We start from the raw sequence: 22,322 nt of genomic DNA on the forward strand, positions 1-22,322 counted from the left end.
CAATTTTATTTTCATCAGCTGAGAAAATGTCCAGTTAACCCATTAACTTCAAAAGAGAAAAACAGCATCCAAAAATGTGCTTGAAAATTTTAATTATATACTTATTTGAGGTAAAATTTCCTACGAGGATCTGCAGATCAGATCTGTGTTTTCAATAACACAATTCTGGGGTGATGTAGCCCCTGGGCCTGAGACAAAAACGAAACAAAACAAAAAAACAAAACAACTGCACAAAAAAATCCCATAGGAGAGATGATGTGGACTGATCTAAGAGAGCTGTTCAGACCCTGCAGAGAAGAAAAAACTAAAGTCACTTTTAAGTTTTACCAGCATGTATCCTTCATCAGTTGTGTTTAAAATGGCATCACTGCTGAAATGATCAGCCCAGTTCCTGCTTCTGTATAAGGAACACCTTTCCTCGTGAGGCCTCTGCCATTGTCCCAGTGGACTGCTTTGCTTATTTATATGAAGGTGAAAAACGAAATTTTAAAATTGATCCACGTAACTCATAAATTCTACTGTAAACTCACTTTACTGGGAGTTTTTTTTTTTCTTTCTCTACCTCTTTTCTATCTCTGTATGTTTTTTCAGTTGGTGGCTAAGATCGAATACAAAAGAAACAGGATCACCTCACATCCAAAGATTCACTTTACAACCATCAGCTGGAGTTCTGGTGTCCTATAATACCTTGTGACACCTTTCCTCAGCTTTTATTTCAAATCCAAATTGCTCAGAATTGAGTTCCTACTTCCATTCATACCCAATCAAACTTTTTGAAGTCTCTAAACCTGTGTTGCCTTGTATGGTAGCCATCAGCCACATGTGACTAAATTTAAATGCATTAAAATTAAATAAAGTTAAAAATGCAGTTCCTCGGTCACACTAGTCACATGTCAAGTCACAGACACATGTGGCCATGGCTACTGAACAGGACAGTGCAGACATTTCCATCTGCCATCGCAGAAGGTTCTCCCAGGTAGTGCTACTCTAGACTCTTTTTTGAAAATCACATCTTCAGGCATTTTGATGCTGCCTTTTTTTTTTTTTTTTTTAAGGAAGGCGCAGCTCACAGTGGCCCATGTGGGGATTGAACCGGCAACGTCGGTGTTACCAGCACCACGCTCTACCCAACTGAGCTAACTGGCCACCCCTTTGATGCTTTTTTGAATGTTAAATGACTGCTCTGCAAATTATTGCTTTCATGGTCACACCTACTCAATCTCATAACCAAGCATTTTAATGTAATTGCAGAAATCCTCTCAACCAAATTAAAAGTGAATCTAGATAGGAGCAATTTAAAAAAAGAAAAAGAAAAAAAGTCAGCCAGTTCCGAGAATCCTTGTCTCAGTGTCTCCTCACATTACAGTCTCCAGAAAAATACCAGGGACTTTTTTTTTCTAACTTCCCCCCTTTGAAAAAATTATGGTAAAAACACATAAGATCTACTCTTTCAACAATTTAGTGTGTAGTACAGTATTGTTAACTGTAAGCACAATGTTGCACAACAGCGGTTTAGGACTTTTTCATCCTGCAAAACTGCAACTTTACACCCATTTAACAACAACTCCCCATTTCCCTCGCGCCCCAGCCCCTGGCAACCACTACTTTCTGCTTTTTCTGTCAGATACTCTTCAGATCCCAGCTGAGACACTCCCTGTGTAATCACCAGCCTTCTTCACCTCCTTGCACAATTCAGACCTGCAGCTCTCCCCTTGCTAGGGTTCTGAAACACTAAATCACCAAATCCACTCTTTGACCACTTTTTATACTTTTCCTAGATGCTCCCTGCATTTCCTTCATCAGTATTCATTCTCTCAAGTGTTTCTTCCATGGCTTACATCTTTACACAAACAAAATTCTACTGAATTGTATGACAGTTACTGTATTGGGGGAAGAGAGTGAAGTGGGTCAAGGAGAAAAAAGGCCATGTGATATGAACATGAGCAAGCCTGCAATTAACTCCCGAATCTTTTACATCCAGCCAGGAGCTAGCTCTTCTCAGCCCTTCAGTCTGTCTTTGGGGCATTTTGAACTAACTATGACATCATCTCTTTGTACTGTTAGCACCTTCAAATCAACAGGTTTAAAACAAATCTTCTAGACCCAAACCTGTGGTTCCTCCTCACTTTCCTCTATAAATAATAAAATCACCACACACTATACACCAGTACCCCTAGTTCTGATTCAGTTATTTTTGACTCTGTCCTAGGAGTCTGCATTCAAACAGTTGCCAAATCATATCATTGCCTTTTCCCAACTAAATCTTTAAGTCATCCTTTCAAAAGCCTCTTCTCAACCATAAGAGTTTCTCTCAGGCTGAGAAATATTTTCCCCTCACAACCGAGAATAATGTCAATTCTAAGTCTTGGCTTTCCCTCTTGTTGGAAGCCTTTGAGTAGACAAAACATTAAAAATTTTAAATTGCAAAGCGTAACACAAAATAAGGTCTTATTTTCATTTTTCTTCTGCCAATTTCCCTAATGTAAAACAAAACAAAACACCTCAAACTAGAATAGCTGTATTTTCTCAACAGATGTTACTCTAACCCAAGAATGCAAGGGTTGGTCTGTAAGTGAAAATAACCTGCAGCTGCACCGACTTTGAAGAATAATATTGCCAGTTTCCTCTCTTTAGGTATAAAGCTGATACCTTATTCTGGGGAACAAATGACTTTGATCATACTAGTGAATCCTGTACAATGGCTTTTAAATCATAAGCCTTGTTTTGTTTCTATGAAAATCCAAAACCAACAAACAAACCCTTGAGGTTTTTTAGCTACACAGTCCATTAAGGTAGCCACTAGACACATGTGGCTATTTAACATTAAATTTAAAAATTTAGTGCCCCAATTGTACTAGTCACATTTCAAGTGTATAACAGCTACATGTGGCGAGTGAGTATCATGCTAGACAATGCAAATCTAGGATTTTTCTATCATCCCCAAAAGTTCTATGGAGCAGCTTTACTCCATAGCATTGATTGGTCCAGATTCCAGCTACTGGGATGACACAAAGATACAAAATGGTTAAAAGTTTAGGAGTGAACATATACAAAATAAACATGTATTAAGGTAACTTCATAGAAATAAAAATTAATGTGGACGTTAAAACTGGGAAACCAACAAATTTACTATAATGGCAAGCTAGAGAAGATACCATCCTTCAGTCTTAATTTGATGACAAATCACTAACTAAAGAGACATTTTCTAAAAGGTTGACTTCAGTGTGAAAAAATAACAAGGAGTAGAAAAAAAACAAGGAGTATAAAACATTTACAAAACTTTAAACAGTAGTAAATTTAATTGATTTTAAATATTTTAGATAACAGTCAAAGAATTTGCTTACATTGTTTTCCATAAAATCCCATAATTTCAACCAAGAAAAAAATTAGTTATAAAATAGGAACTTGTACTTTCTATGTGTCAGTTCTATGTGTTCTAAGAGATTATTTTGCAAAAGTTATGATCTCAAAAATGCTACCATAAGGAAAGTTCCTTTCCTCAGATATGTTATAGCTGAAATAAGTTATGCTTGAACTACATTGGTTGAGATTATGCCTATTAAGGAATTAACTGCTGGAAAACAAAACACTGAAAGGATAAAGATGAATCATATTTAGAAAATTGCTTATGTTCACACTTAACAGCTAAGCAACTCACTAGATCACTTTATATAAATTAATCCCAATAGAAAATTAAGATACTTGGAAGTTAGGTATTCTTAAAATTATTTAAGTGATTAAATGTAATCAGCAAATTACTTGCCCCCCAAAAGCTGAATGCCTAAGAAAAATAATTGCTGCCTTTTAAGCTACTAAATACCTTTAAATAAGTTATTTATTTTTTCTCTTATCTCTTCAGTTTATCTCATTAAAAAGGGACAAGCAAAAAACATACTTTCTACGCATTAAAATACAAAAGGTGCTTATGACTTTATCTCTATAGGAAAGAAGAATATTGAGAGTAATATGTGTAATTAATTTTAGATAGACACTTAAGAAGGTTATAAAAAAAATTTGTTCAACATACTTAAAAAAATCTAGCAAAAAAGAAATTTGACTCCACTGAGCATACTAATCCCACCATTTTTAAAGATATCCTTAGAAGATGGTTTAATAGCTTTAACATTTTTAACACACTACAATGACAAAATACCTTAAATATGAAACACATGCCCCAAAGTTTTGAAGCACAACTATAATTAAGCCAACTGCAATTATCAATACAAATAGTAAATTTCAGTTGTTGACTCTCCTTCTATTCCTTATAGATATTCCATTTGGGCAGAAACCACTGCAAAGAGGGCAGAGATACACAGGTGGCTCTATCTATGCAATAATACTGATGCCTTCTCCTTATTCCTTGGCACACAATTTCTGGAAAAATGTCTGGGTTTACAGAATTTCATGACATTACATATTTTAGAGGGAAAGGGCAAATGGAGAGGAACGTGGAGATAAAAACTCTCTATCCCTAAATGAGAAAAGAATAGGTTGTAAATCAGATTAATTGTAACAGATTGGTAATTTTACAGTAAACTCACATTTAAATGTCTGTGATTACCTGGAATATATGTTACGTTCTCACATCCCAAAATAGCCTAAAAGACTATTTAACAAAATTGTGACTTCTCCTACACTAGGTTAAAATGTGCATTGACCTTCGTGGTAATATAATAACTGAGATCTAAGGTCATTTAGTGAGAAAAGATCTGGAAGCAGAAAATGGCAATAGCAACCAAAGGTGAGAATCTTTCAAATCACACCAACATCTCCTATTACTGGGAGCTAGCTAGGGTGGTGCAAGGAACCCCTGAAATCAGGAGCCCAGCCAGGCAAGATAGGGTGTGGCAGAAACTTACTGACATCCCAGAGCACTCAACATTCCCCTTCCTCAGTGGGGAATCCCGCCTCATGCTAAGGGCCTGAGACTTCAGAAGTAGACTCCTTTCCACTAAGCTGTTAAAACCAGGGATATCAAGTCCTTCCTGCCACAGCTCCAACAACTTTGGGTAACGTCACCTGAGGAACACTGCAAAGATCCTTACTAACAGTGTGAATTTCAGCCTTCTTCAAGAACACATCCTGATTAAAATTTGTAATTTGAAGTCTCAAAACACTTCCACTAAAAGCACTGCATTTTTCAATTGCATTTTAGTGATTTCTTTACCTCCTCTTTCCCTACTGGGCTGTTAGCTCCAGGTGGGCCAGGACCCTGCTTTGTTCATCTTTGAGTGTTTCAATTTTAGTATGGTGTATGGTGCCAGGTAAACTTCCGGCCCACTTTCGAAAGTACATAATGGTCATTTGAATAACAGTTTTGATTTTTTTTTTCAATTTCACTTTTCAAAAAATGAGTTCCAAGAAATAAAGATGTCATGATTAAGCAACTCTCATTAAAAAAACAAAAAAGCTTCCTGTGCCATTTGGTAGGAACCACTAGGCAAATTTTGTTTCACCAATTGTGGGCCTAAAAATAGACAAACTCACCTACTGAGTACTCTAGAAATGGTACCATGAGCACTACTATTACTCATAGAAATCAGTAGTAGTTGTTGTAGATGCAGTCAAGTATGCAAAGATGAACGGATCTCATTCCAGCACTAAAAGAATTAAAAATATATATCCATATTGTAAAGAGTAGCTAAAGAGTTAAATCTGCACTGCAGTATAGCTGAGTTTCTAAATGAACTTCCCCTTGGTTAGTAACAAAATCCCTTTCGCGCATTAGAACATGGTGAACCAGTTCAAAGTACAAGCAAGTTTTTATATTTATACTCTGACTATGGCTTAGCAAACTTCTAAAAACAAAAGGACCACTAGTACCCTGTATAACCACAGAGTGACGCAAACCTACAAAGGTGACAATATTAAAAACAAACATGGCACTAGGATAGTCTCTAAAGGACACAATAACCATACTACTAGCTAATCCTGTAAACTGGAGTAAATCTAAAGTCATATTTATGTCCATTGCCATCTGGAGACAAGCAGCAAAGAACACACCTCATTTTCCACTTTCCAGGTAATGTCAGAGAAGCCTAAGTCAATCAAGTTAGATTCACTGTAATTAAAAATGGATAGTTCTAATATGGCAGACCTTTTCTATGTTCTATGGAATTTAGATATATTTGAACCGGCATTTCCTGAGGCTCTGCCTTCTCTTTTTATGTCTATTGAAATTCTACCCATCCTTTTTTTAAGACCCAGCTCAAATACCAACTCCTTTGGTCTCCATCCACTTCCACCAACTCCCAAACTCTTCTACAAATTTAAACCTATTCTTCTTAAGATTCACCATTATACCAGGGGTACCAATAAAGTGTACACACATGACTTGTATTCATCTTTTGTTATCGGTATATATTGAGTATTACAATTTTAATACAATTTTTTCCTTTCTTAAAATGTGTATACATTTTTAGGCACCCTCTGTATTTTGCTTCTCTCTCACACAGCTATCAACAAGTACCATTATCTTCTCACTTCTTTTGGACCATAAACAAGCTCCTTAAAGAGCAGGAACAATTTCTAACTCAACAGCTGTGGCATTATAGCACAGCAACATGAAAATAATAGATACTCATATATTTGGTAAATTGTATTAAGGAGACAGGAGTCCGGTACAGCTTTTTCCAACCCTTTCCTTCAAAAAGGCAAGAGGATCCCGTTGCCTTGAGGTAGTTCTCTGTATTCTTATTACAAAACACCAATAAATTAAACTACTAAACATAATCCTGGATATCAATCCACTTACCTTCCCTGTGCCCTCTGGGTTCCCTTTTTGGCAAATACTCACTTTTCCCATGTGTTTATTTTCTTGTGCTGTTAAAACAAGTAATACCTGCAATGTCCTATAATTGTACTATTTTCTTAGAAATCAGAAATAATATTGCACGCTGTGATACTAATCTGGAGCAACAAAGCCTCCTACATAAGCTGTCAGAGTAGAAATCTTTAGAGACACACGACTACAAAATATACTTGTTGACTATGCTATTAAATTTTGGGGCTAACGCCCAAGAAAATAAGGAGAGAGCTATGCATAAGTCTTTGTACCTGAGATAATGCAAGTCCGTAATAACTACCTACCACAGGGCTTCCCTATTAACATACAGACAATATACTTTCCTACCACTAATTACAAGAGCTCTGCCCAGGTCCCACAGAAGTATTAAGAAGGGCTTTACTTCTATACAAACAATTTTTAAAGTTCTTCTATGTTATGTAACAATAAAAACTCACCGTGAATTTTAGAAAGCTTTACCTGTTAAAATGTTGTCCCAATTAGATAAAATAAATTAAAATTGGGAGTTTTAGAAAGTAAGATTCCCATGAAGACAAATCCAGTTACACAACATTCTAAAGTTCAGTATATGGTTGATAGCTACTAATCTTTTGGAGAAACAAAAAAAAACATGCTGTGAGTGTAGTTCTCTTGGGACATGAAGGAAAAGTAGTTTTAAATGAAATCTCTATGCTCAGCATCTACCCCCTAGATTTTAATAACATCAGAAGGCCTTGAGGTTATTCTAATGGAACAAAGAGTGACAGGATAGTTTCAGGTCTTTCAAAACACAATGATTAACAAAATACAGGTCATTTGCTCAGCTCAGGGGAATTAGGGGAAAAAACATGAAATAGACTTGACTTCTAGAGGTTTAAAGACATAAGCATATTAGCCATCTGAGAAACAATACTTCTTTACACACTGAGTAGTCAGAAATTACAGGAACTCATGATCTTATCTAAATTGAGAAAATACCTTTTATACAGCCTCCCGGGAACACAACAACTGAGCAAATTAAAGTATTTTTTTTGATTTTCCACTGAATTATATTAAACTTCAGTTTTAATGAAATTTAAATGAAAAACATAAGTTTTTGTTTCTAGTTTTGAAAAGAACAGTTGTGTTTTAATTTTTGCCTAGAATAGAAAATAGATCTGATCTGTATAATGAATTTTCATTAACTTCATCTCTGCTTTATTTGGTCAACCCCCAAGTCTATAAACAGAGGACTACAAAACTGTGCTTTAATGTACACAGGTAAACTTAAAATCTGTTGTAATCAGAATTCAAACCATGAATTGTTACAGTCATTTAAACAGATGGTTCACAAACTTCTAGGTATTAGGGGTTCTTTATTTTTTATTTTTTAAAAACAATTTTAAATTTTAGAGTTGACATTCAGTATTAGATTAGTTTCAGGTGTACAACATAGTGGTTAGATTTTCATATAACTTCAAAGTGATCACCCTGATAAGTTTAGTTACCCATCTGTTAGATAAATCTAGTACCCACCTGGCACCATACATAGTTATTACAATATTATTGACTATATTCCCCATGCTGTACTTAGGACCTCTTCATATTGTTAAAAATTGTTGACCCTCAAAGTCTCTTATGTGAGTGCTATCTATCAATAATTACCATATCAGAAAGTAAATCAAAGAAAAACATTTAATATTTATTTATTCATTTAAAAATAAAAATAAAAGTAATAAAAACATTACTTGTTTACACAACTAAATTTTTTGGAAACTGTAATTTCCAAGACAACAAAAAGTTTACTGAGAAAAGTAGCATTGTTTTACATTTGTTCAAATATCAGCCTTAATAAAGGAGATCTAGAGTCTTTTATCTATTTCTGCATTCAATCTATTAGTATATATTGTGGCCATTGGACAACATGAAGAAAATCTGGACTCACAAAGATATGAAGTTGGAAAAAGGAAGAGTACTTTAAATTTTTCAGATAATTTTAGACATTCTTTGATAGTACACTGAAACTTGAGAAGTGGTAGCTTTTAAAGTTTGTTACGATGTGGAATCTGAAGCCATATCAGTAAATTTCTTACTCTGTTACATAAAAATCCAATGGCTTATCTTGTACTTTGAATAGATCATTCACCCATGCATGATTTTGTAATGTTAACTAACCATCGGTCATTTTGAAAATATTGGCTCACTGAACTTTGCAGGTTTTTGAAATATTGACACATTTAACATAATATTAAAAATAAAATGTATTAATGCCACCACCCATTACATCAGAAAAATATGTTAAGTACTGAGAAGTGGTCAAGCTCACGGTGGAGAATTCCAGGTTTCCAAGATTCTTTTCTCCTAAAAGCTCAAATTTTATCATTAACAATGAATCCTGTCAGCTGTTTTCCTTTAAGTGACAGGCTTACTTTTGTTCATTTTTGTGAAAGTGTCTGCCAAATACCCAAGTTTGAATAACCACAATTCTTAGTCAGTTATTCTTACATGTGACAATGGTCATCAATAAAAAGTGACTAGTTTGGTTCACAACTTAGTCACATGGTGGCTTTTCCTTTAGACAACCATCAATACTTTGGCATGCCAAAGAGTTTGTGCATAGTCTCCATTTTGAAACAGAAACTATTAAAAAGACATGTATTAAATGGTCAAGATTTAATAAAATATATAATGTTTACTGTTTCAAGGATATTCCTGAGTGAAAGTGACATTTTTTACTATACAGGATGGTGAGAGAAACTGATTACTATCACAATGTGATGCGACTGCTTTGATTTGTGCTAAGATGTCAGAGGTCCAGAGAGCACACTTTGGGAACCACTGATTGAAATAAATGTTTCCAATACACTCTTGTCTCTCTTCCTTTCAATTATGTATCCTTATAAATGGTTGCAGTCTGTAAAAATCTTGCTACATTTAACCTTCATATTAATACAAAGTATTAAGAAACCCGTAAGAACAATTATTTTTTACTTTTCTCATTACTCTATGGTCATAGAACTTCTATGGAAGTATTTATTTCCTTATTTATAAAATAAACTATCAATCAATAAGCAAGCATGAATCACCAAGAAAACCCAGTAAAAGAAAAGAAGAAAGGGCGCTAGCCCTATCATATAGTAAAACATAATATTTCTATAATTAAGAATTGTTTTCACTCACAACAAATAGACTCGTAAACCAAACTTAATTAAAACACAAAAACCAGAAACAATAAAAAATTGGTAATTCAAACACACACACACACACACACACACACATTAAAAACAAAACAAACAAAAACTTCTGTATGACACAAATACACCATAAGCAAAATCTGTGCAAAATAGCAAATTGCATTTTCTGTGCAATTTAACACAGACAATGGCTAGTACCCCAATTATATAAAGAACACCTGAAAATCAAGAGGAAAACAACAACCAAACTGAAAAATGAAAAAAGAATGAGCAATTAACAGAAGAAATTACTCATAAAAAAGCGAGTATTATATTTTATACATAAGATGGGCAAAAATCCAAGTTAGGCAACATATTTATTGACAGTACTATAGGAAACAAACACTCTAAAAAATTGTAGACATGCAAAATTAAACAACCCTCACGGATAGGAATTTGACATTGTCTAGAAAATTACATGTACATTTACCCTTTGACCTAGCAATCCCACGTCTAGGAACCTAACCTAACCCAACAATATAGCCATTAAAAAAGGATGAAGAAAATGTCTATGTACCAACAATAACTTGAACCTAAATCTAATCAAGCCATAAACCCAAACTTCAAATTAACAGTAAATAGAGAGTTAACGGAACAAGTTAAATAACAACATGAGGAAGCACAGAAAAATGTCCAAATTATGAAATATTTCTATAGGACAACTGACCCAACCAGGTACAGGCATGAAAAACAACAACAAACCAAAAAAAAAATAATAATAAGGAGGGACTTAAAAGACATAGCTACCAAATGTAAAGGTAGACCCAAATCAGAAAATATCAACTCTATAAAACATTAAACAAGTGGCAAGAAATTGAGTAAGGTGGGATATTCGATGGTATCAAGCAATTATTGCTAATTTTGCTATTGCTAAATATTGCTAATTTTACAATGCCAGTGTGACACTGGCATTGTAGATATACAAAAAACATTTGTATAGAAATTTCTACTAATGTATGCTGGGGTAAAAGGAAATGAGTTTGAGATTTAATTGAAATTACTTCAGCAAAAACAACAACACAGCATTGACGAAGTAAGAGTAGCACAATCTTGCCAATATTGAATTTGGTGGTTGGTTTTGGAAGTTCATTAAACTATTCTTTCTACTTTTGTATAGCTTAACATTTTTAATTATTCCCTGAACCTCTTTCTGGGAATAAGACTAGAGACATAAGCAAGAGTCATATCACGAATGCCATACTAAAGGGCTTGGGCTTCATATAAAAAAAAATAGAAAATATTAAAAGGATTATATCTGTCTTTTAAGAAAGTATTTCTAACATCAGTTAGAAAATGAATGGGGTGGAGGCTGGAAGAAATAAGACCTGTTCAAAGGCTTCTACAATTTATAGGAAAAAGAAGGTTTGGGTTAGCTAAACAGTATGGCTAAGAACAGGAATTGTGTTGAGAGTAGTTTTGGAGATAGAATAAACAGAATTGGTGACTGACTGGATATAACGATAAGGCAGTGAAAGAAGACTACAATGCCTCACAGAATTCTCAATTGCGTGACTGGATAGATAAATAATGGTGACACCAACTGATATGAAAGAAAGCAAGAGAACGAGGCAGCTTGGATTTAGGTTGATTCCAGGGATGTAAGTTTATAAGGCAGGTATATAGAATATAGGTATATAAGGTTTCAGGGAGATAAAAGTGCTAGCAAGAGTCAAGTGTTTCATCATTTTCATCTGCATTTAAAGACCCAAACTTCCAATTATGCATAACACTCTAACATTTAATAACAACTTCATAGTAGGTCCCCTCACCACTTGTTCACATTTCTTTCAGTGACTTTAATATTTCCATTTCCACCACCACTACCCCATTTTAGTTTATCATGTTATCTCCAGCTGTGGGGCGGGGGAAGGACAGTAGAAACAAGAAGGAGGGGTTTTCAACATTCTGGCCCTTACCTAGCTTTCCAGTGTTTGTTTCCCAAGTGTTCCTGACATGAACACTTACTTTAGCTCAGCTACACTGATCTGCTGACTCCCAAACACTCCTTTGCATGTTTCTGTGCCTTTGTTCCTTTGCCCTTGAACCTCCATGTGAAATGCCACTTCATATTTATTATGTTGCTAACTCAGTCCCTAAGGCCAAACTCAGTTCCTATATTCTCTATCTTGGGTCATTCAAACCCACAGTGAATTGTCTCTTCTTCTGGGTTCTCACTTACTTATATGACACTTGGTCGTATCTTTATAAGTCTTTATCTTTCACTAATTTGATTATAAAAGAAGTGTTTCATCTGACAATTCAAAGCAGGTGCTCAATAAATGTTAACTGATCCCATAGTATTTCTATATGTTACTGAGCTTATTACACATTTACTGATATTAAGTACTTTTGGACAATAACCACCTTAAAAATCGTTTCTTGGCGTCCTGGACTCGTGCTAGTCCTAAAATTACACACACACATACATACACACAATTAAAACTGAATACAACTATTTTACAACATTAAAGGTTTTGAATTAATTTGTTTTCGCAACAAAATTCTCAGAGCACAGTTTTGGATGGAAAGAAAGAGCTATAATTACATTACAGTTACGATCTGTGACAGTAATGATCTTCCAATAATTAACAAAGACTTTCTTTAGTTTGTCATTTTCCTGATAGCTCCTCCCATTTTCCAGATTAGCTTGCATACAGATGCTATTCATACACATATCTATTCTTTATTATTCTATTTTAACTGACTTATTTTAACTAAGGATAGCCTGTACTTTCAGCTTCAATGTTAATATACTAAATCCATAGTTTTCTAGTTAACTCAGAATAAACAAGATCATATGATCTAAGCATTACTAAATTTTAAGCATTAAAATGGGAACCAGAGCTTTACACTAGGCATTCTAAGTTAGAAATACACATTCATATCTGAATTCTTTATTATTAAACAACTCCTGTAGGATATAGGATATAGAAAGTATAAAAGTTACATAACAGAGCTTACAAACTAAATGGTGAAACTAGACATAGATACTCAAATGACAATAAACAGAAGGAATGTAACTGAAGGCTACAGGCACGGTGATATAATGGAAAGGGTACTAAAAACCTGAATTCTTTTCCCTTCTCAAACACTGAGAGACCTTGATCAGGGTATCAATTTTCTCATTTGAAAAATGAGAAGATGATCTCTAAGGGCCTTTTTGCATTAACATTCTCTGGTTGATGTGAAACGCTGTTTCTAAATGCTGGTGGAAAGTTTTCAGAAGCAAAATGACCAAAATGCTTTAGAATTACCTTCTCATTATTTTTACTGGTTTAAAAAAATATTATTTTTTAAATAACCATTTTAGTCTACTAATAAACTGATAAAAAAACAGATTTTGAATATATCTAAAATTCTTTTCAATGTGTTACACTGTGTTCTCTATAAATGATCCAGTTAAGAAAACATACCATATTCTAAAAAAAATTTTTTAAAAACCCACACATTTCTTGTCAGAATCTATGTTGCTTAATGTTTTTCTTCTTTCTCTAGCTTTTTCTTTTTTGCCCCAAATACATCAAGGGATTATGATAAACTATTTTACGTAAATGATGAGAGTAGTCTTGTAAATAATCTTTACAAGATTAAAAATCTTTATAGTCTATGATTTCAAAGTCCTCACAAAATAGTGTATGGGCTTGTTCTCAGATGTTTCTATTAAAAATGTATTACTGAATATTAGCATCAGCATTAAGGAGTACTAGGCCTATATATATTAGTGAGTTTTAATTTCCGTAACTTATTTTTAGGGGGTTCCATATAATCTTAACAAGTCTTCAAACACAGCTGTTTCTTCACTAGAATGCAATCTCCAAAAAGCACATTTTCCGCTTCGTAAAGAAGAGCCAAGTGATCATCAGTATGCGGAACATAGACATAACCATCAGAGTATAGGGGTTGGCTGCTAGGTCAGGATGTGTCACTCAAATGCTGGCACTTGGTGCTGGCTGTTGGCTGGGGCGCCTGGCTTCTCCAAGCGGGCTGCGTTTGCTTCCTCTACGTATGGCAGCTGGGTTCCCAAAGGAAGCATCCCAATGGCAAATGCGGAAGCTGTAGGTCCTCCCCATGAGTTTTTATCATTAGCTCTTCAAAGCCTAATTTTACTTTCTAAAGCAAAGAATTTTAGTTTCCCTAGTTGCACCCCAAACTATCTTTTTTTCTAAGATGAGTGTATTACAGTGGGAACAAGTCTGAGTTCTTTCAGCAAAATTATATGAGTGGTAACAAGACCCAAGGATTAAGTTCCCATGACAAGGTACATTTCCAAACCAATAAAACTAGCCCAGTGGTAGTTTTTAGAGGACTTAAAGACTAATTTAATGGTGATTTTACATTGCGATCCAGAGCAGAAGTGAACTTAACCAAAGTTGTCACTGTTACCCATAATGTGAATAAAATTATTTTTAGTAAGTTTGAATTGACGTGATTATTTCATCAGCAGAATTGTTGGCAAATATTTTTAAATACTTTGATGTAACAACAGGCTTCTGCATTTCAGATAGCCAATTTCTTTTGTATTTAGTTAATGCTAATATTTGTTTCCTTAGAGGAAACATGAAAGTGTCAAATAAGGATGCTATATGGGACAGAGGTCCCAATTGAATTTCACTGGTAAGGACGGAAGTAACATTTATTCTAATAGAAGCAAAACATGGCATATAGATTCGTAAGTCTTGAATGGTCATATTCTACAATGTTATAAGGCAATGGGGTCCTTCTCCACAAAAGCTGACAACTTTTTCCCCCCAGAAAATGTGTATTTTTTCTAATTTGGAGAACAAGATAATAGTATTTTTCTTAATACAAATGAAACATAAAAGTGTTTCAAAAATAAATATATTCCCAGAGAAAAAAGTAATGCATTAAAAGGGTAATAGTGTAGCATCTAAGCAGCAGGTAAATACTTAATTTCTTTAAGCCTCAATTTATTCTTTCATAAAGTGGGGATGATATCTCAACTTCATAAAATATGAGGATTAAATAAGATATGAAGAAAAAACCTAGTACTGTGTCAAGAATATAGTACACACAAAATGAAAAGTAGCCCTATCTTCAAATTTTAGGTAGAATTTCTGGCAAGATTTATGAATTACCCTCTATTCTGGATTATGTTTTCCAAAGATCTTCATTAAAAAATGAATTAAATTATTGGTAGTACTAGATCCTCCCCATTCTCTCTCTATAGTTTCTCTTTTTCTATCCTATTATAAAAGTAACATACTAAAGGTGAAAAATAAAGTACAAATAAGCAAACAAAAATTCTTTATAATTTTATCGTACAGAAAACCCCATTGGTAACACGGTGGTTTCTATCCTTCCAATATATTTTTTCTAAGCATATATATGTATATGCATAAATACAAATTTACTGAAGATCATACTTTTCTTACATTTTTGTAATTTCCTTTTCCCCATAATTTCCCCCCGAATATATATTTTTAAAACTTCATGATAATAAATGCTTTTAATTATGAATTTAGATGATAGGTTTATGACAGTTCTATAGTGTTCTCACAGGTGACACATATCAAAGACATCTGTGATCTGTAATAATTTAATTATTAAAAAATAAAGAACACTGAATTTCTGTACCACATCTATAATTAGTCCATTTACTAAACTAATCACACTATTACAATGAATTAACTAAAATCCACTGTTAATTTAAAAAAGATAACCTTTTCAATCACAGCCATTCTGCTATAACACAATATACGTGCCCCTAAAAAAACAAAAAATTATTGTACTATGCAAAATCATGCAATAAAACCACAGGGCTTATGGGGAAAATGAGGCTAAGGTTACATACAACACTTTAAAAACTGCATCAGTTTTACATTTAAAAAAAGGAACCTAATAAAAAACAATACCACAGTTTTACACGTTAAATGGTTAAAAAATACATATATATTACAATAAATAGCACATTACCTTGCAAAAGACCTGAAGGTTGCTTGTGGAAGTGGGTGTTGAAAGGGCTGCAGCTTGTGAGTTATGAAGCAGTGGAAGGAGGATGATCTGAAATTGGATGGAAAGTTGTAACACCAGATGTGGAAGGATGGCGCTCATAACACACTGGTGAACTGTGGTAAAGGGTAGATGTTTGGGGGACATGTGTGTGTTTAGGTATTCCTAGGCAGCTCAAATCAGCTGGGTTCAGTTTTCTGAATTCACCTAGTATTTCTCGTGGATGAAATTATGCATAAGAAAATGTAAAATTCACAATTATGCTCAAATTATTCCAATACATAAACTGAAACAAATTTGCATGTGTTAATAACAGAACTGACAGCATGTTGCATTCTAACATTATATCACTTAAGCATAACTCTTTTAAGACAAAAGGAAGACTAAAGAAATTATCCCAAAATACCAGACTCAACACTTTAATACACAGAGGTTAAGTTGTTCTTATTTTAAAAAGTTAATTTGAGAAAGCTCACTTGCAAAGTGATGGAATGAGAAAAAAATGTGGAAAATCTGCTTTCCCCCACCCCCAATTATTATTGGTATATTTCCTTTCAGTGTTTTTTTCTTCACATATTTACCATATTGTGGGATAATAGACTTGATTTTTTTTCAGTCTACACTGCATCCTTTTCATTTCACCATGTTTTTTGAAAAATAAGTGTTATTCCTGGTAATAAAATAATCCATATTTACTGTAAAATATTTTCTCCATCAGATTTTTATATTTACTCCCAGGCGGTCTCCCAGAGATAAGAAAAAGAAATTGCCCTCTCCACTGGAAAATCTGTTTTTAATTGTCATATAATTTATGATAAGTAATACTCTATACATACATTCTTATCTTCCTTATATTTAAGATTTGCCCATACTGAAAACAGGGCAAAAACAAAAACAAAGTTAATTAAGCAGTTTATAATTAGATTTGCATTATTTGAAAAGGAAAAGATATCCTATTTTATCAAGAAAAATGAGATGTTCTAATATTAGAATGAAAAAATAGCATATCTCAGATAATTGTCAATTACTTCCTAGAATATGAAGCATGTTTTTAAAACCATAATGACAGATCAAGTTTGCAAATTCCAAAGCTGTAATAAAGCAAGCAAAATTTTTATTAACCAAAGGTATTTTATACATTTATAAGAAATATAGCTAAGTTACTCATAGAAACTTTAAAAAGGAAGCCCAGTAGACCATTCCCTTCATGCTAGACAGAATAAAATCCAAATGATCTTAATATTAATTCAGCTTTTAAAGGCTCTTAGAAGAGAAAAACGAAATCTACCACCTCTCTTGATAATGGACTACGTCTTGCAACTCTCAGTCAAGAAATGCAAATGTATTTACCTATCTTAGAGTTTATAGACTTATAAAAGGAAATGAAATAAAATCATGAGGGCACTTGGATGAAAACCCCTTGACAATTAGTAATAAAAACACTAAGATAGTTTATTTCTATTAATGAGACAGAAATGGTAGTAAGACATTGACTTTCTGTCTAGCTTGAGGGAAAGCAAACGTGTAAGAAAATAGTTTGGGGGGCGGTGGTCATAGTTTTAAGCAAGTTACCTTGTGTACCTTTTATCTTCATCTGCGAAATGGGGATAATAATAGTACCAGCCCCACACGTAGCATGGCATAAAGCCTAAAATTAAGGCTCAATATCATGTGCTGCCATGAGAGCTGATAAAATTGGGAGGATCTCAGATGACTTAACTGCAAGTTCACTTCCCCACTCTACTCACGTGGATAAGGCCTCCTGGCCAAACCACCCCTTCTTATCAAAAAGACGAGTATAATTCCTGTTTATTCCTGAGTAGCAGGTTTCAGTTTCCTACTAGCCCATGGCATTATTCAAACAAGCCAATCACAGCTTCTCACAGGAACCACAGGTACCTCACCCTCTTGATACTACAAGGCATCCCTTCCACATCCTCCATTTGTTCTCTCCTGAGTGCGACCTCCATAGAGCCCTGCGTGGCATGCAGTGTTTTCTTCTCCTGGGCTGTGAGTACATGTTGATCTCAACATTGTTGATCTCAACAGTGTTGGGTGTTACGTGTTTGGCCATCCATCCCCATGACCCAAAGTTGGGAATCCCTCCCTCACCAATGGGGTGAATAGGAGGCAATTAAAAAAGGTACTGAGAATATTATAGGAGTTAATACCTGTAAAGCTCTTAAAACAGTGGCATGTTACCTACTACATAAGTATTTGCTACGTATTATTAGAATTATGTAACACTGACTTCATAAAGTACAGTGCGAACTGTTTAAACATTATTTAACAAGTTAAAGAAAAGATTTACAGCATAGACTGCATTTAGAAAACTATTAGTTGGCTCACAGTAGTCCCTTTAATTTAATATTTTGCTCAACAAATGACCCGAACAATTTTATTTATTTATTGAATTTTTATGAAAATTTGTTTGAGTCAAACAGGGGATATGCCTGGAAGCAAGATCTTAATAGACTGAGAAAAATGTTTCATGACCCAGACAATTTAAAAGAAAAACTAAAATTGGAAAGTAAAGCCACTTAAATGAGAAACACTCATTTACAAAACAATTTGTTATAGCTACTGTATAATGAGTACATGATCATTTTCAACAATTAAAATTTAGATTGAAAAAAATCATTAAAAATGCAGAAAGTCAAGATTACACCATGCTGCCTTAAACATAAAAACAAGTATATAATATTTAAATGCCCTTCTTTTCCATGTAGTAGCTTATTTTAGATGATTGAAATTTTATTCATGTCTTCACAATTGTTAAAGACAAATAATAAGTATCTACAAAAAGCCATTTTTACCTCCCTTCATAATTAATTAGAAAATATCTTTCCAACCACACAGTCAGGTCTCTAAAATCTAGGTCATATTTTGTATACCTTTCTGGTCTTCGAAAACCCTAGAATGTAAATATTAACTAACTGTAAAATTAAATTATTTCGTAATATAACTATCTTTTTCGATCTTTAGGTCCTAATCGATAACATCTCTAGATTAATATACAATGCCTAAATTACATATTTGACAAATTCCTGAAATTTATACAAGTCTTAACTACCAGACAGTATAAAAGTAGAGCAATACAATTGTAGCTATCTTTTGAATTCAAAATTAAAGAGAGAAAGGTAATTTTCTGACTTAAGTATTAGTAAGTCCATCAGGTTCCTAAAAAGAAATCCTGGAATGATTGCTATAATAACATAGAGGAATATGTTACAGAGACAGCCATGATATCTTCATTTGTTTCCAGACTGTATATATCTATGTCTACATATCCGAGTCTTCATTAGCCACCTACACAGATGTTATTACTCTCTTGACAGTTGACCTACAGCTTCTATAGATAGCTATTAAATCTATGAGCTTTTGTTTTTATCTCAATGTGTCTTTAATTTACCATCTCATTTAATTTACCATTTCATTTGGATTTGTTCTCTGCACTATCCTTCGCTTAAATTATTTGCTTCATTTTCTTATTTCTCAATAGTAATAGCTCTTAAGTTTTCAAAAAACATTTTTATTGTTAAAACAAACAAAAGACAATGAAGAGAAGTAGATGGTAAAATAATTTCCAGTAATCCCACCATTTGGAAATTAATGCTTTTAATTTTGGAGCCCATCCTTTTGCATGTATCTTTTTACCTTTTTAAAAATTAAAATGAAAAACTTCCTATCCTTTAGGAAGAAAAGCCTTTTCCACTCAAACCTATAACGGACATCTATTCCCTTCCATACATAGATCTACACCCTAAGCGTTATCCAGTAATCCAATGGATTTATGTCACATCATTGTTTGTTTCACCAATTCCATTGTTAACAGTAACCTCAGAGTATGAAGCATTTACTGATGATACTTTAAAGCTGAGAGCTGATTCAACTGGAAATTAACCCTATACTGAGATAAGGCTTAATCAAGGAGGAAATAAATATAGAAAAGGACAAAAGAAGATTACAAAGGATAATAATATGTTCTTATTTTTTAGCTCCCAATATACAGCACCGGCACTGACCTTTACAGAAGGCTTGGTGGCCCAGGAGTAAGAAGCAAAGGGCTTTGCCTCTTATGTGGGTGTGGATGAAAGAGGGAGCAAGGGAGGCAGGTTGCCAGCAGAATCTTTTAAGTGATCCGTCGACCCCAAATTGTAGAAACCAGTTAGAAAAAAATGGCATGAATTGTTAAGCTTTTATTTTTAATCTTGTCATTGCTTCCAGTGTTCCAGAGATAATTCTCTTTAAATATATTCAAGAATGACCCACCATTTTGTCAGGATTTTTAATCTTTATGAGAATAAAATTACAACCAGACCTAGGCAACCTTTTTTTCTCAGGCATGGACCCCAATCCTAAACTTGAACTTCTCAAGTTTTCTATTAGTCTGAAGATAATAACTAACACTCATTAATTAAGGGAAGGAATTGTATATAGCCTTTTGAAATACTCAGATAAAAAGTGTTATGTAAAAAAAAACAACTTTATTATGCTAGCTTAATCAGTCATGCAATAACTGACAGGAAATATTCTCATACCTTACATTTGCCATACTGCTATTTTAAACCATGAAAATGCTTTTTTAAATTTCCTTTTTTATGAGTGTCAGAGTCAAAAGCTGACTGCCCATTGCCATGGAGACAGTTCTATTTAAGGTACTATATTAGTCCTTTCCTCACAGAAGAGGGATAGAAAAGTGGTCAATAGAAAAACATCACTCTCCATGGTTTAGAATTAAGAAACTACATAAGCTTCTGGGGCAGCTGACACATAAGGGATTTGGGGAGTGGGGTGGGAGTGGGGGGCAATAATTTAATACAGTCCATTATGTTTCCTGAGTTAAGATCAACCGAGGTTAAATTTTAGCATTAAACAAGAGATAATATAAGGGAAACTCCCATTACCTCAAAATTAGATGCAACCAAATATCAAAATAAAATTACTTGTATTCACTATCCTAGCAACTGAACTGCAACTAACTGAAACCTCTCCTTTTCAAAGAGCAATCTTTTATACTTCTGATTTATCTAAGGCCCATGTATAATATACATTCCTTATGTTTGTTTTAATTTTTAGGCTTCCTAATGTGCCTTTCAGACCCCATTTGTAACTGAAGAGTAAGCTACCAGTTTACAGGTGAAAAATAATATCCATAATTTACATATTTAATCTTGTCTAAGAGACTTCAAACAATTTTAAAAACCAATGTTATCAATCCTAAATCTGTCTTTAGGACAAATATTTCTCCTGTCTAAGGGGGAAAAATGTCCTTAGGAAGTACAAATTCCAGTTATATAAATAGTCACAGGGATGTAAAGAACAGCAGAAGGGACAGTCAATAATATTGTAATAACTATGTTTAGTGTGAGATGGGTACTAGACTTACTCTGATTACTTCTTAAGATACATAAATGTCTAATCACTATGTTGTACATCTGAAACTAATAATATATGTCAACTACAACTGAAAAATAAATCTTTAAAAACATGGAAAAATAGAAATAAACAAAAAGCCCAAGATAAATTTTTTTCTCCATAAAAGCCTAAAACATCAATCTTCCTTGAAATAAAAATAACCTAAGATGGAGAGACCCATCAGAATCTACCAGTGTTAGTGCCAAAACACTTATTTTTATGTAAACAAGTAAATCCAAGAGATATTTTCACTTGATTTCAGTCATCAACAAGCTTCCAAAACCCAACTCTCTTTTTCTCCTTAAGCTAAAGTTCAGAATTTAAGAACAATAAAATAAGACATATTTTTGTTAAGGTTAGAGCATATTGCACCTGAGGATCTCAAATCTGTAACTATATTTTAAAGACAGACAAAAGGAATTTTGAATCTTCCTGACCTACAGCTGGTACTGTCATTAATATCTGTAAGAGTAGGGATTTAGTATTGATTTAATTTGAAACAATTTCCTCTTTTTACCATTTCTCAAACAATTCATAGTGCATACTGAAAATCAAATGGACATACACAATTCTGATTTGTGGAAGCATTTGGTTAATAATCCGAGATCAGTGGTTTTCAATTCTTACAGTATATCAGGGTCATCTGGAGGGTTGGTTCAAATACAGACAGATGGGCCCCACCTCCAGAATTTCTGATTTCAGCAGGTCTGGGGTGGGGCCCCCAAATTTGTATTTCTAACAAACTCCCAGGTGACGCTGATGCTGCTGGTTCCAGGACCTCACTTCAAGAATCATTGTCCTACACGTTAAACAAACTTATTAGCCTATAGAATTGTTATTCCCTGTTAATAAATTACTTCAGTCTTTTCCAACATGAACCATTTTAAATAACACAATAGCTTCAGTCTCTGGGGGAATCAATCATAGCAATTTGGAAA

The 22,322-nt window shown here is 33.8% G+C and overlaps 1 protein-coding gene across 3 annotated transcripts in view; it reads right to left on the bottom strand.

The window, feature by feature from the left end:
* Nucleotides 1-22,322, bottom strand: part of SESN3 (sestrin 3) — a 58,328-nt gene that overhangs the window by 21,937 nt on the left and 14,069 nt on the right. Inside the window, exon 2 of one of the 3 annotated variants that reach the window (XM_081063833.1) lies at nt 15,931-16,017. The exons of the other annotated variants lie outside the window; for them this stretch is intronic. Within the exon in view, the coding sequence (XP_080919959.1) occupies nt 15,931-16,017 (87 nt within the window). The remainder of the gene's footprint in view (nt 1-15,930; nt 16,018-22,322) is intronic. 3 annotated transcript variants of the gene reach the window in all.

This window comes from Rhinolophus hipposideros, assembly GCF_964194185.1.
Source record: "Rhinolophus hipposideros genome assembly, chromosome: 10".
Taxonomy (NCBI): domain Eukaryota; kingdom Metazoa; phylum Chordata; class Mammalia; order Chiroptera; family Rhinolophidae; genus Rhinolophus; species Rhinolophus hipposideros.